Source organism: Eublepharis macularius, chromosome 5 (assembly GCF_028583425.1).
Source record: "Eublepharis macularius isolate TG4126 chromosome 5, MPM_Emac_v1.0, whole genome shotgun sequence".
Taxonomy (NCBI): domain Eukaryota; kingdom Metazoa; phylum Chordata; class Lepidosauria; order Squamata; family Eublepharidae; genus Eublepharis; species Eublepharis macularius.
The window spans coordinates 59,565,521-59,581,199 of record NC_072794.1 but is presented as its reverse complement, the minus strand read 5'-3'; the positions used below and the strand labels follow the sequence as shown (position 1 = coordinate 59,581,199).

The window sequence follows — 15,679 nt, the reverse complement described above, 5'->3', positions numbered from 1 at the left end:
GACTTGCTCTGTGTTTTAAATATTTTGATCATCGAATATAAAGCTCTCTTATGGCATTTCAGCGCATTGGTCAATCTAACCTTGTGCTGTCTATTCTGTCAGCAGCCTTCCATTCTAAGGTAATTTGTTCTCCTGCTGCCTGAAAGTACAGGCAGAAGCTGGGGTGAATTTGGGATTATCTTCCATTAATGTCTCCCCTACAATACATCCAAACGGGTTAAACCTAACACTGAGAAAGTAAATTTACTGGGAGCTTCTATAGATACAAACTAGTACAAGTGTTCAGTACTTGGCATATACATCCTGTACAATCCTCAAATTTTATCAGAGAAACTGAAGTTAGCACATTAATTTTTATTAGGCATGTTTGGATTAATATACTTCTGTTTACGAGTTCTGATATGAGAAATTATAAAAAAGTAGATGTTCAAAATATATTCGCTAAATATATCTTCAAAGTTCAAGTGTAGAAAAAGCTGCTCCATCTCCATACGTGATCTATTTCTTTTTTCAGGAACTCTCTCGGATTTCTCCTTCTTCTTCTGATGAGCTTTCCCTAAATAAGTCTTTACTGGGTTTCTCAGCATCTAAAATGGAAGATGAAAATAAATCAAAATATTTACACGTTTCGGGTTTGCATCTTGATACATTTGGCATCCTATATACTAACAGGCACATTTGTGTTAAGCAATATTAGCTACTAAAAACACCCTTGAGAAGCATCATGTGCTCTTTCTTTGCAACATGCAGTTTATATGTACTGATTACTGTTGACCTCATCTAAGGAGGAGCCATAGTATTACAGCAGAAGAACTGGGGTTAGCTGGAGGGTAAAAGGAGGAGTGAGGAGTGATAGGCGCTTCAGGAAATGGTATGACATCACTATTCAGTATGTTGGTCAGTCCTGGAACTCCATACAGCTTGAACCCATAACATCATCTCTGGCTTTCAGGCGTGCAAACACTATGTTTAGGTGTTGAAATATACAAAACTACAACACATGTATGTCATGCCTTAATACTGCTGAAAGGATTCCAGCATGAGACAGTCAACTCTCAGCAATTCACTGTGTAAATAAGATTTAAACTGAAAAAAACCCTACACCACATAACAGTGCAAAATACTCTTATCATACTGAGGCTTTGGTGTTTGTGATATATCAAATCATGTGTTCTGTAAGTATGTTCACTCATTGTGTTATCTGTTATCCTCCCCTTATCAAAAAGACCTCTCCAAGAACACAAAAACTAAGCAGCCCAGACTCCTGGAGACTCAGTTTGTACATAGCAAAAGGAAATAATCATACCTTTCTTGTGATTATATAGCTATATACTTTGATATCCTTCTGATGCAGAGCTGTAGCTCTACATCCTAGTTGCCGTCTCTCTTACAACCTTCATAACCTTACCCCATAGTGCTTGATCTCAAATTCATAGTTAGGAATCAAATCTTGGGCTCCCATTTTATTTAAAATAAAAATATCCTCCTTTCTCAATCTATAATTTCCAAGGCAGCTTACAGTTAAAGACAAGTAAGCCCCATACCAATATGATAGCACTACCTCCAACAGTACTGCAATGAACAATTAAAAATAAGCAGCAATAATTAAAATCAGCCAGCCAGAACAAATAGAATACAATAGTTTAAAAGGCCAATTAGCATTAAAGTCAAGAGCAAAATTAGCATCAAATTGCAGCAGAGCTCTGGACAACAACAACAACAACAACAACAGCCAACTTATATACCACCCTTCAGGACAACTTAATGCCCACTTAGAGCTGTTTACAAAGTATGCCATTATTATCCCCACAACAAAACACCCTGTGAGGTGGGTGGGGCTGAGAGAGCTTCTAGAAGCTGTGACTGACCCAAGGTCACCCAGCTGGCTACAAGAGGAAGAGTGGGGAATCAGACTTGGTTCTCCAGATTAGAGTCCCGCTGCTCTTAACCATTACACCAAACTACACCAATGTAAAAACTAGTAAAATAAACACAGATGAGCAAACACAAACACTAAAAAAAAAGGCTTGTGTAAAAAGGAATGCCTTTTCCTAGTGCTGAAAAAAGAACAGACTCCATAAGTATACTGGGGAGAGAGTTCTGGTATTAAGCAAAAAAGGCCTGATGGCCTCTGACAATAAGGTTGTACTTCTGCCTTTTGAACCAGGTGTAGCTCGATCTTCTAGGAGGGTGTACATTTTGTACATCTGCATTTGGTGGCTGAAACAAATGCATCAGGATCTCCAATGTTGATAAATATTTTTGTAAGGGTCTCTTTCAATTCTGGGATTTCTCTATCACTCTAACAAATAAGGTTCACACAGTTACTTACAAAAAACCATTTAAAATTCAATCTAATAAAGCAATAAAACTACAAAATAAAATTTGCAATAATAAAACACCATGCACAATTTAAAAAATTATTTCAGTCCCTTTAAGTGGTCAGCTTCCAGAAACACAACAAATACCTTCCAAAGGAGGACAATTTTACTCTTCTTCCTAAATAAAATCAGTCAGCTTAGATATAGCAAAAGACATTGTTGTTCTTTTCGGATGAGTAAAGCATGAAATCACCTTCCAAGTGGATATACACAGGAAAAATTTTCCCAGGACTGGCAACATTAAAGTTTAGATGATGTGGAGGTTCCCCCAAAGCATCTTTTTGCTGTCAATTAATGAGGACAGCAGTTTTTGAAATGCCATCTCTCGTTATTTCAATATCTGCATTTGAAATCAAAGCATTTTTTGTGTGCAAATCACTAATATGTATGCTGGCCAGGACTGCAAAAATGTGGTCACCAGATGCCAGTGACTCCTTTAAAATTGGCCCTGGCTACTGGATGACTGGCACTTAAAACTCCTCGGCCAAGAAAAGCAAGAATGTTGCTTGGCCCTGGTCTGCCTGACATTCTCTCTGTCCTTTACACCCTCTTCTCCAATCAACTTCTTCCCTACCCTAATCAGACAATGCAGCTAGAACAGGTACTGTAGCTATAATGTAACGCATGTGCTGTTACCAGGAAAGGAACTCAGCATGTCTAGATAGAATGCAATTCTTACGTTATTAACTATTGTCAGATACCTCATAGAAACACCTATGCGAGAGTGGGCAGGAGGCAAGAAAGGAAAACTAAGCAAGATTCTCTCCTGTTGCTACAGGTACTTAATTTTGTCATGCCCAGGGCCAAATCCATTAGTTTGCAAATACTGAAAATGAAGGGCAGTTCTTTTTAGTTTATTACATATGTGAGAATTCAAAGATAGGTGAGGAATTAAAATCTATTTTACTTTCCTTATTAGCTAATTAAATTGTAACTTTTAATTTAAAAGGCAGAGAGGTGGTTTTAAAAGGCAGAGAGTGGTTTGTATTGAAAGCCTTCTGATTTAGATTTTTCTTCCCCCAACTGAAAATGTGGTAAACAGTATGAAGTTTATTACAAAATGTCACTTTCCTTTCTTGAATGGATGGATACAAAAGTGGAAGCGCCTGGTACTAAATGGGTAAGATGAAAGGGGCATCCTAAATGCTGCCTCTCCTAAAGAGGCTCTTTTTGAAACCATGTTACTGACCTTATAAAGGCAATGTATCTGTTCTCTCTGTATCCCCAGGACCAAATTATCCCTGTGTGCATTATTGTTTAGTTATTTCCAGATCAGTAATAATAAAAAAAGTTCGCTCTACAAGTAAAATACAGCGTGCAATTATCTCCCAATGTGTGTGTAGCTGGAAAAACAGATGTCACATTTGTCTTCCCGTGGCAGAACTTTTAAAAAGTGATTACTATTTGCACCTAATATATTAAAGCTGTAATCTTTTCCTAGGCAGAAGGCCCACTACTTATTTCTGAGCAGACCTGCTTAGGATTGCTCCCTAACTCTGGAATATAGCATATAAGCAGGAAAAATATAACAGAAGAGTTATTTTTTCCAAGATGTTTTAAAGGTTTTATACTAGATGATGAAAAACTTTCTGAACTATAGAGCAAAGTATAATTTGAAAGAGATATTTCAATGTAACATTGTGTCTTAAAAGTAAGGTAAACTTCCAATTACCAAACAGATATATTTGTAAAGCAAATCAACTACAAATGTTAATAAATGCTACACTACAAACACTGTCTTAACAGCTATTCTTACAGCAGGTGTAAGTTTGATATCTCAGAACAATGATAACAATGTACCTATATTTTATACATAGTAGAAAATATGCTAGTAATGCTTTTGAAAGTGTTAAACGACATATCATTTAATTAGCAAGGGTAAATAAGCATACTGTGACTGCATTTGTAAACTACAGCATTTCAACTCAGCAAAAATGCTTTACAAGAAGAAAAGCAAAGTAGATGCTCACACCTAGCATTAATAAAGGGCGAAATCTCTCATTAACTAGTGTTTAAGATATCTTAAAGTACAATCAATATATAACAGTAAATACCTTTATTCTTACTGTAGCCAAGAACAGCCATATCAGTCTTGAATTTTTTCAATACTATATGCAAAGTTGGGTATTCAATGACAACCTTCCCTCTCAAATTGTCTTGAAGGCCTTTGCTGCCATCCATTTCTTCATACCTGTGAAAAAGCAATTGCAAAGCTAATCAGCCTTGAAATATATGCAATATTTAAAAATATAGCCTACATTATAACAAAAGACTCAGATCTTCCTGGATTTCTGCCTTCCCACCAATCCAAGTCTTATTCAGGCATGGGAACAGACAATTCAAAAACTTCCACAACCCACTGTTCTGTACAACATAAGGCTTGCTTAATAGCGGAATGCTGATCTCTATTCAGAGACAAACCTCGTTCTCATATACTGACTGTGATATAAATGTGTGCCATTTCTACATTTTACTAAGCCAGTATGTCTTGGGTCAAATGTCTGCTTCTTTGCTATCAGCTTCCTTGCTAAATCTAAAATTATTTAACCATTTTGGAACATATTTCAAAGGAAAGGAACACAAAATATCTCCGCCATATAAACTTCTCCTCCCCTAAAAGGAACGTATGTGAGAACCAGATTTTAGCTTTGATACCCTCATGAGTCAGTCGGCTCCAAATATTCTTTTAAACATACTTAGAATTCAGCTTGTACTCAACAAGCAGAGATGAACATTCTAGGGAACTAACCTCTCCCCCAACCTATTCAAGTATCTGAAGCAACAACAGAAGTCCATATTCCATCCCATATGCAGTTTTGGCTAGCTCTACACTAGTCTCTTATTATGAGGCATACTTTGTGCACTGATTTTTTTTTATTTTTAGATATAAGTGTCCTATTTTCAGGTAGATGAGTATACTCATCCTATTCTCAAACTCAACTTGCAATAAACTGGTGAACATATTATCAAATTTCAGCTTTCCAGTTCATGCTGGAATCTATTTAGGCTTACATTTATTATTTCCCTTTTAGAGTGATAAATGTCTCCTTTTCTGACCTTCCTAATAATTGCTTTTGAGCACACCAAATTTCAGCTTAGCCATTTGTGTTATCTTAAGCCATTTGTTTTACCTTAAGCATGTTCCCTTTTTGAGCGTGCAATTTTGAGATTCATAATCTCGGGTTATCTTGGATGGCATGTGTTGATTTAATAAGCTATCAACAATAGGAACTGGGAAACAGTGAAAGTAATCTGTTCCAACTTTCTACCCTAACAACCTGAGGCAGGGTACTCTGGCATGGAGTTCAATTATACCCTGCAGATACATTTGGCAGTTTATCTGTGGTTTTGTTTAATCTTACATGGATAGCAATGGGAACCTGAAACTGAAGTGGGAGGAACTGTGGACAGAGAAGGTGGGCAGCGCATTAGAATGATGGTAGAAACAGATGGCTGAATCTAGACTACATGGGGGCATATCAGAACACCTACACAAACTCACTGCAAAACACAAAACCTAAACTTTTAGGAGAAATGTTCCAGTGAATCCCTTTGCCTGCTCTGCTGGCCATTTGTGGGAAGTTCTTTTCCCTGTCATAATCATAAAAATTAACCATGAATGTTCCTTATAGATTAACACGTCCCTTCACGATTCCATGTATCACAGAAGCCAAAAGTTTCAAACTATAAAGGTACTGAGATTCAATGTTATCTCTGCAAATGTAAAAATACAAATGGAGTTGTAAAGATCAGATATATGTAAAAGTAAGAGAACAATTTTCTTGCCTAATAAACTGCTACAAACTGTATCAGTTGCGGACTTATCAATAACCACACTGTATGCTTAACTATTTATTGCATAACACCATCAGGAATTGAGTATTAAAAAAACAGACATTAAACTCTGGAACTTGCTTCTTCTGGTTTTGGAAGAAACGGAACTTTTAAGCAATGGCTACTTCCCTCAAATCCAACTTCATTCATCATGAAAATATTTGGTTTCATGTTTCTTTCAATCTGAAGTAATTATGACCAGTTCTTACTGAAACCTTTTAAAAAGGATAACAGTATATTACATTTCTTATTCAATGAGTGCATTCATAACTTGTGGATTAACACATGAACAGAAACATATTTACTGATTTATTTACAGTACTTTAATGCAAAGTGTGGCAATACCTTTCCATTGGCAACAGTCTCAACACATTCTTTTCTGGTTAAGCAAACATTTACCACCAAAAGGCTAGTCATTCACATGCCACAATACACTTTCCATTATCTCATGTTTTAGACAAAACATCTTTAGCGTCCAGCTTGGCATAGCATAAAACATTTGTACTTTAAACTATTTTATGATAGTAAATTATTCAAGTGTTAGATCACCAAGGCATAGCTTTAAGTAAAGTTTATTGGTTGACAGACAGTGACAGCTTTTGGCAAATATACAAGACTTTGGTGCAGTGTGAAGAGCAAAAGATTTTAAAGAGGAAAAAAGTGTTTGTATCATAACAAAACTAAATATCTAGAATGTATTTTGTTTTTCATTCCTTGGTTATCCCCTCTCTAATTGTTAACCCTAATGTCATACTCCTAGGTATGGTCTTCACCAATACTTTCATAAATAGTCTAATTATAGATCTATCAGCTCCCCTTACCTCCCAATTCAGAGTGCACAACCTTGAATGAATTAAAAGAAAACATTTAAGTGTTTCATAATAAATGACGGAAATAACTACATTAATATAGAACTGCCAAGTCTAACAAGAAGAGTTTTAAAATTAAACTCACTTATCAGTAACTACTAAAATATAGAAGTGTTTCTTACATCCTTGTTACTATTCAAAACATAGGAAAGTTTGGGAGAAAGTGTAACAAGAGACTACAAAACGTATGTGTTTATTCTGCATCTCCATCCCTGTTTAGTGTCCATACATGTTACTTGCTCAGCAACTTCATAGGTAGATGGAGGGGCAGGCTGCAGCCTCTAAAAGGGGAGCAACAAAAGCATCTGAGAGATGGAGTGGGGACTTGTCAACTATGATATCCAGAAATTATAAAGGGCATCTGAACACAATGAAACAAGTGTCATTATTGAAATAAAGACAGATTGAATCTTGTTGCCCTCAGGATACAGATGATGTCTGCAAGTGGCTTTACTCTCAAGGGCTTGTATATTTGCATTGCAATGGTTCAATAATGTGCATTACAACTGACCAGAAGTCATAAGCTCCAAGGATCCTTCTACAGGCTTCCGAGAAAGCTGAAAAGGCAGTCTACTAATCCTTCTGTAAACTGCTGCAGGATACAGAATCACAAATGTCTTCTTCAATGGAGCCTCCAGCTATTCTCTCAGTGGTGAACTCAGTCATCCCTGCCAGTTCAGACAGCAGGAAATTCCCTGCTAAGATCAGTCCTTCCTGCATGTCATCTACAGGACTTTTAATAATGGAATTTTTGTCATCTGTGATTAAAGATAAAAATTAAAATCCAATGCAAATTGCTCTCCTGTGATAAGGTATGACTACCTCATCAAAGTGTCTTTCAGATGAACAGTGCATACATACTTGGAAAAGAATTCCTTTAACACTGATTCTTATAAAATCTCACTGATGTAATGTAACTTAAACAATGGAGAGGACTTCTGGAGCAGTTGTGTCTGCCCTTAACTTTTCCTTTTTAAATTCCTTTAACTAAAAATACCCAATAGAAAACATAAATGGAAAAAAATCTCAAAAGAAAAAGTGAACCTTAGGATCAGTTGAATAATGCTTCATGAGTTTTTTTTTTAAAAAAAGACATTCCCTAAGAGTGTAGAATGTTTAAATCTCATTTCGTTTCGGAGCGGGAAGGACATAGAACGCAAAGGAGAGATGTGCATAGCACTTAAGATTCCTTTCAAGTACTAGTTTTGAGGGGCTGCAGCAGAGATAATAACTAACAGATGGACATTCATTCCTAAGTGGTGAATAACTGTTCCTTGTGGTTATGATTTGTGAACAGGGAAATAGTGAAATAAGCTTCTTGGTTCTACGGCAGGGAGTGGGGACTACATTCATAATTATACATTAGATTTTTGTGTAACTACAAACTCCTTTGGATTTTGAAAGAATTAAAAAGAGTTAATATTTTCCAAAATGATTTATAAAGAACACTTCTATGATAGCTTGGTTAGATCCCATAAAAGGATTATAAATTTATAATTAAACACCACACCACAATAAAATGCAATTGCCTGAAAGCAGATCTGCTTCATTCACCAGCATTATCAACTGTTCTACTTCAGCTAACCAGAAGTGTTTGTGTGTACCTGCCAGTTGCCTACTTTCCAGCTGCAAATCTAAAGATCCTGTTTTGGGTACCTTTTAAGGATGAATGATAAAATTCCCTTTACTGCTACTTAGCTCCCATTTTGGCCAGCTAATTATAAATCCTGATGTCCTACAGGACAGTATATTATATTTAATCACTCTATTTCCTATGCACTTGTGCTAATGATTACATAGCCCAAAAATATAAATTCAGCCAACTGCCTTTTGCATATATTTGCTTATATATATGAAACTGGGTGACAGTTCACATAGAACATTCATTCTTCTGGAGGGAAAATGCCATGAAAACAGTCTTAGGAAGCACCAGTTGGCCAAGCCAAGTAAACACAGAAAATCATCTTTTGCTGTACCATTAAAAGCAGCATATAGCTAGAAACCTATAGAAAAACAGGGTTGTACATACCTGTAATTATTGTTCATCGAGTTCTTCTGTGCAGGCACACATGGGAATGAGCATGTGCGCAGGCCAGTCACTCAGAAAAAAACTTTACAGCTTTTAAAATGCTCCATCAGGGGTTGCTTCTCCCGAGTCGCGTAAAGACCTACTTTCCCACCAAAATGGGCATGTGATATAGGAGGAGTGACCCCTCTTCCTCCTAGTTCCTCTGAGCTGCCGCGAGCTGCAACTGGATCTACCCAGAGAGTTCACAGTGGGGCAGGAGGGAGGGTATGTGTGCCTGCACAGAAGAACTCGATGAACAATAGTCAGAGGTATTTACAACCCTGTTTTCAGCATCGTTCTTCTGTGCAGTCCCACATGGGAGATTATCAAGTTAGACACAATGAAAAGAGGCGGGGTGAATCTCTCAACAACATTCTTTATTAACAAACATCAAAGTCAAAAACTCTCTAGTGCAAAAACCTGATATGCACAAGTAACAATTCACTGTGATAGAAAAACAGAGGTAACTCAGTTGGTCAAAGTCTCTATACACTCATCTCTATGATTTTACACACACACACACACACACCCCTTCATATATGTAGCCTGTGAACCTTTCCTGCAAGCTTCATGTTAAGTGAACATCACCTAAATGTTATCATTCTTAGGTGAATATAGAGATTGTAAAACAGCTCTCACCACTGCTACGTCCTGTGCTGTGTCAACATCAACAGCATGATGTTTTACAAAGGTGCCAGAAGAGGACCATGTAGCTGCCCTACAAATCTGAGACATGGGTACACTCCTCAGGAAAGCCAAGGAAGACACTTGAGCTCTGGTTGAATGAGCTTCGACCTGTAAAGGACATTCTACACCAGCTTGCTGGTACAATTTTCTAATGGCAGAGGCAATCCACTTGGCAATTGTTTGTGATGAGGCACCTTTGCCCTTCTTTGGGCCTCCATAACAAATAAACAGACTGGAATCGGCGCAAAAGTCTTGCATTCTGTGTAAATACAAAGACAAAACTCTCCTTAAATCTAGGACATGGAGTACTCTTTCTGCCCTTGATTTCGGATTAGGGAAGACAGGCAGGGATAATCTCCTGATTCAAATGGAAAGGTGAAAGAACCTTGGGTAAAAATTGGAGACTACCCTTTTGTCCAAAAACTTCCAAGAATGGTGGGTCTGACCTAAGTGCTGCCAGCTTACTAACATGCCTGGTTGAAGTAACAGCTACCAAGAAGCTCACCTTAAGTGATAATAATGCAAGTAAGCAAGTTGCCTTTGGCTCCAAAGGGGGCAACATAAATTGGGCTAGTACCAGTGATTGTGACCACTGTGGGATTGGGGCTGACACATTCCCTTGAGAAACTGGTGGCTAGTGCAATGTGAAAACAGTCTTGCTTTCCACTTGAGAGTGGAAAGCAGAAATGGCTGCCAGGTGAACCTTTAAGGAAGCAGTGGCTAAGCCTTCTGATTTTAGGCTACAGATGTACTCCATAATATTATTCAGAAAGCAGTCTATAGGTGCTAGGTTCCTAGGCTGAGCCCAGTAACAAGAAAGTTTCCATTTGGCATTGTAAAACGTCCTTGTTGATGGTCTCCGAGCAATACCTTTTGCACTTCTAAGGACAAAGCTAGATCCCTGCATGGATATGCCATGCTGTTAGATGTAACGAGCTGGGGTTGCGGTAGTATGGTTCCCCGCATGTCAGTATGTTCTGTGATACTAGTAGGCATACGTACCTCTGTTTGGACAGGCTTAACAACCCTGCAGCTGAGGACAAGTTTACATCGGGACCACATAGTGTAGCATCCAGACAAGAATAAAAGAACATGAAAGACTGCAGACTTGGCCAACCTGAAAAATCAGCAGTGGCTGAACATAGCCTAACTCAAACAGGACAAAGTATCTTATTCCAGGACACTAAAATACTGGACAACACTTCCAACTACTTTGTCAGATTGCACAGGGAAGCCATTGAAATTCATAAGCATAAGCACAACTTCAACAGGAAAGAAGAGACTTTAAGAATGAATAGAGCTTGGTTTCCAGTCCTAAAAAACACCAGGCTAACAAAATACTCTACATCTTACAATAGCCCTGCAGATAAGATTAGCATGTCAAGCACCAATTCAAAGAACCTCCTCAGGATACAGTGAAGCATTAGCATTCCATTAACATTCCACACCCTGGGAAACTCTTACAGGATGATGCAACCCAAACCCACCTTCCTGAGCAGATATAAATTACCTGCTAACATCTTCTCCACAGTTTGACACTGAGAGATCTCTGTCTTTTGGTGCTACACCTCTGAAGATGCCAGTCACAGCTGCTGGCGAAACGTCAGGAACTACAATGCCAAGACCACGGCGATACAGCCCGGAAAATCCACGACAACCATATGCTTCATCTTCTTTGGCTTCTTAGCAGGTGGATCCAAGAGCTGGTCTAGCTCTGAAGGCACAGTCATGGCAGACTTAGCAGTGGTCGGTTCCAACTGCCACTGACTTGTTCGAGATTACAGACCCCACTCTGGAATGGTGATCAGGGGTCAAAGAGGGCCACATTCCCTTGGGAGGGAAGGGGCCTGATCCTTGGCACAAACACCTTCTCCCATAAAGCGGCCTTAAGACGAATGGCTCTCTCAGTACAAGCCTTGGGGGATAAAGTGTCAGCATACTGAACAAGCTCCCACATTATGTCCTTTGCCAAGGCACAAAAGACATGTCATGTTGGCCTGAGAGTGTCCTTTTGGTTGAACGCTGGGCACATTTTTTTAACAGAGCCTTTGCCTCAGACATAGCTAGGAGGTTTTAAGACTCACAGAAGGACAAAGAAGCCAAAAATTGTCAGCACCCAGTCCACAGTCTGAAAGAGAAGCCAAGATGGTTCGAAAAGTCAGTAAAGTCAGTAGAATCCAAGTAAAAGCAAAAAGGAACAGAGCAACAAGTTAAGTCCTCTCTTCACAACAGCTCAGAGAGAACTGAGGGGAGGTCACTCCTCCTATATCACATGCCCATTTTGGCCAGAAAGTGGGTCCTTACGTGATTCGGGAGAAGTGACCTCTGATTGAGCATTTTAAAGTTTTAAAGATTTTTTCCGAGGAGCTGTCCTGTGGCATGCACAGTCTCATGTGGGACTGCACGGAAGAATGACGATGAACAAAAGTGTATGCAGCAATTCCACATGTATGCAGATAAACAAAAAAGCAATGGAAGAGAATGCAAGCTCCTTGAGGCAGACGCCTGTCCTCTTTATACTACTCTGTAAACCACATTAACATTAAAATATATTAAAATTAAAATGCTTTAAAATTAACACAATTACTGGACAAAAAGCCAGGCATACTAAAAACAGTGAATAGAAAAGGAAATGGTTGCAATCCAAATAGTTTAAATTATATTAACAACAGTGGATTTTAAAGTGACCTAACTGGGAGCATGATTTTACATTTAATGTTATCTTAAAAAGTATAAATATTTACTATAAATCTCCAGAAACGGGAGAAACTGCTAAGAGTTAAACACAAATAAGAAAAAATAGTTATAGCAGGGGTCCCCAACCTTTATGAAACTGGGAATCTTTTGAATTCTAACACAGAGTGATGGGTGTATGTACAAAATGGCTGCTTCATGAGGTGAAGCCACCCACAAGTGGCATGGAGTAAAGTCATGCATAACTATAATAACTCTTTGACATCTCAGGCAGAAGCTGTTTAACAGGATGCCCTTTAAAATGAACATATTCTTTTAAAATATTTTCTTTCATATACACAGCTTACCTTCAATTAAATAGTGAAGATTCTTGCACTGTGGAGACAGCTGCTGCTGAAGCAATTTTTTAAATATCTGAACAGCCAATCAGAAGCCCTGCTGGGCAACAGTCCCACTTGGGCCCACCTACTTTCTAAAAACACTTGGTAGGCACCAATAAAGGTGCTGGCAGGTGCCATGGTGCCCATGGGCACCATGCTGGGTAATCCTAAATTATAGAGAATGTAGGTATGGCATCCAGAACAGACAAAAAGGGAGGGAGGGAAAGGCGCATTTTGAGGCAGCAGGAAATAGAAATGATTTCCTTTCCCAGCATTATTTTTCCTGTTGGCTATGCAACATGGGGGAAATGACAGGTACAAAACTGTCAAACTGCTTCGCAGATAACAGCTGTTTCAGAACAGCAACAAAATGCAGCATCTCCATACACCAATCACTCCATTCAACGTATCCTAGAAAGGGTATACAGAAATCCAGGAGTACAATTAACTGAATCTCAGGAAGAAAACTTTGTCCTCACCTTTCTTCCTTGCTTATTTAAGGCAGAGTCCTTTGAACTCCTAGCCTTATATTCCTGAAGCAAATTTAAGGACTAGTGCTCATCATTAGTATGTTCCCATGAAGACAGATCAAGATGGATAGTCATGTTAGTCTGCTGAAAAGAGCAAGAGTCCAGTAGCACCTATAAGACTAACAAAATTTGTGGTAGGGTGTGAACTTTCATCAGATACAGTTAGAATGTGAGTCCATCTGTCCTTATATCTTGGAGAGTGGAGTGATTTCAGATGCCGAATGATGACAGCAAGTAAATGACAAAAGCCAGTGAACGATAACAGCAGGTGTGATTGGATAGGGTGGGGAATGCAGAGGGGTGGTGGGTGTGGAGAAATCAGCACTAGTAATGGGACAGAAGCCTAGGTCTTGATTCAGGCCTGGTGGATGCATTGTCTTGAGCTTACCTGCTGTTGTCATTTGGCATAGGATTACTCCACTCTCCAAGATACAAGGACAGATGGACTCACATTCTAGCTGTATCTGTAGAAGTGAGCTGTGACTCACAAAAGCTCACACCCTACCACAAATTTTGTTAGTCTTATAGGTGCTACTGGACTCTTGCTCTTTCCCATGAAGAGTCATTCTAACTCAGTGGTTGTCACTTTGTGACTCATGAAGAACCACATTCTCAGTTACCATCAACCAAAACACTACATAAGTACTGTATGCCCTGCGCAACACCCCACCAAATATGCACACACAACATGATATAACTATTAATAGTAAATATACAACTATAACCTTTTTAATTTCCAGAATATCTATGAGCATGCAGTGTTGTCTCTCCCCACCACTGCTGAACCTTACCCAGCCCTTGCGTATCATCTAGAGTGAGGGGAAGGACTTCCTGTCCCACTCTCTCATCAGCATGAGGCACAGCAGTTCAGCTGAGATAGTGAGATGGCAAAGTGCTGGAGGGGAGCAAACTTTCCATGGAGAAAGAGGAGTAAAACCATCAGCAACCCCCACGGCTAGCACGTTCTTTTCCTGGTGACTGCTGTAGTGGCTTTACTCTTCTTCCTCTTAGGCCAGCTTGCTCTCCTCCCAGCAGCCACCTGGATGATGGAATAAGAGTGCATATGAAGAAGGGTGGGAGACTGTTGAAGAAGGTAGGAACTTTGCCCTAAAACAAGACTTGCAGCTTAGGGATAGTCACAGCTCATCCTTTTTCTGGGCCCTCGGGCAACTGTTTCAAGGTGGGAACAATATATTGACCACAAGCCCTATCAGACAATGACATTGTCTGCTTTCCTGGAACATGAAGAAGGTGCCACATTAGAGAATGCTACTTAGAAAACCCACAGGTGGTATGTTCAAGAGCCTTCCAAGCAACTGAGTAAGCATCACTGTTCTAACAGGTCCAACATTAAGGATCAGTACAGCATTTTTTGTACCTAGGGTATATGCGAGCTTCACATCTGACTGGCAGCCTTTGTAACTATGCATTTTTCAAGCTCGACTATTTTGTTATGCTAGAAAATGCATGAGTTTGCCCCCAAACAACCAAATCAGCCTGGGATGTTCCAAACAGATGGAAGATAAGATGAAAGACTTGGTGCACACTGAAGCTGAAGTCTACACTGATTTATCATTTTAACTAGTAGACTAAATAATTTTCTACAGAGAAAGGTGTTCTATAATCAGATGCTTTTATTTAGGGATATGTTAAACTTAAGGAACGGCAGACTAGAATAGAGAGTGTACAGTTGCATAGAATTTTAGATGATACAAAGGGCCTGTAGGATTTTGCTGCTGAAGAATTCACTTCAACCAAAAAAACCCACTGGACTCAGGCCAGTGCAGTAATTCCAGATTTGCAAATAGAATAACTTCCACTCCACCCACGTCTATGTCCTATCCAAACTCCCAGTTCAGAATGTGAATGTAAATATTAAAACACACACAAACCACGAGGACAAAAGAATCTTAAGTAGTCTCCTCATTTTGCCAAACTATACTTATGACAAAACATGGTGAGAAAGAAAAGCTGATGCAGTAGGCATTGCATAATTCTGTGTAGTTATTTGTGGTTCTGGGTAAGGGCATTTGGAACAGAAACACAAGGTATTTAATCCACTGTGAAGACAATGAAATTATATTAAGACTCCCATGTATTTGTTTCATCTGGTGCTTTGCTTCTCATGAATAAGAGAAAGCTGAGGTTACGCTCTCACATATACTATGATACAAAAGCAAGCTCTTAACACTGTATTTTATATTCCCCATTATAGGTTTTGATATTCTTACAAAAG

General features: G+C 38.9%; 1 protein-coding gene across 3 annotated transcripts in view; it reads right to left on the bottom strand.

Moving 5' to 3' along the window:
* Nucleotides 1–217: 217 nt before the first annotated feature.
* ZNHIT6 (zinc finger HIT-type containing 6) overlaps nucleotides 218–15,679 on the bottom strand; it is a 51,691-nt gene continuing 36,229 nt past the window's right edge. For all 3 annotated transcript variants that reach the window (XM_054979241.1, XM_054979242.1, XM_054979243.1), the window contains 2 exons: nucleotides 4,436–4,572; nucleotides 218–587 (listed from right to left, as the gene is read on the bottom strand). In XM_054979241.1, coding sequence (XP_054835216.1) covers nucleotides 511–587; nucleotides 4,436–4,572 — 214 coding nt within the window. In that variant the 3' untranslated portion in view covers nucleotides 218–510. The remainder of the gene's footprint in view (nucleotides 588–4,435; nucleotides 4,573–15,679) is intronic.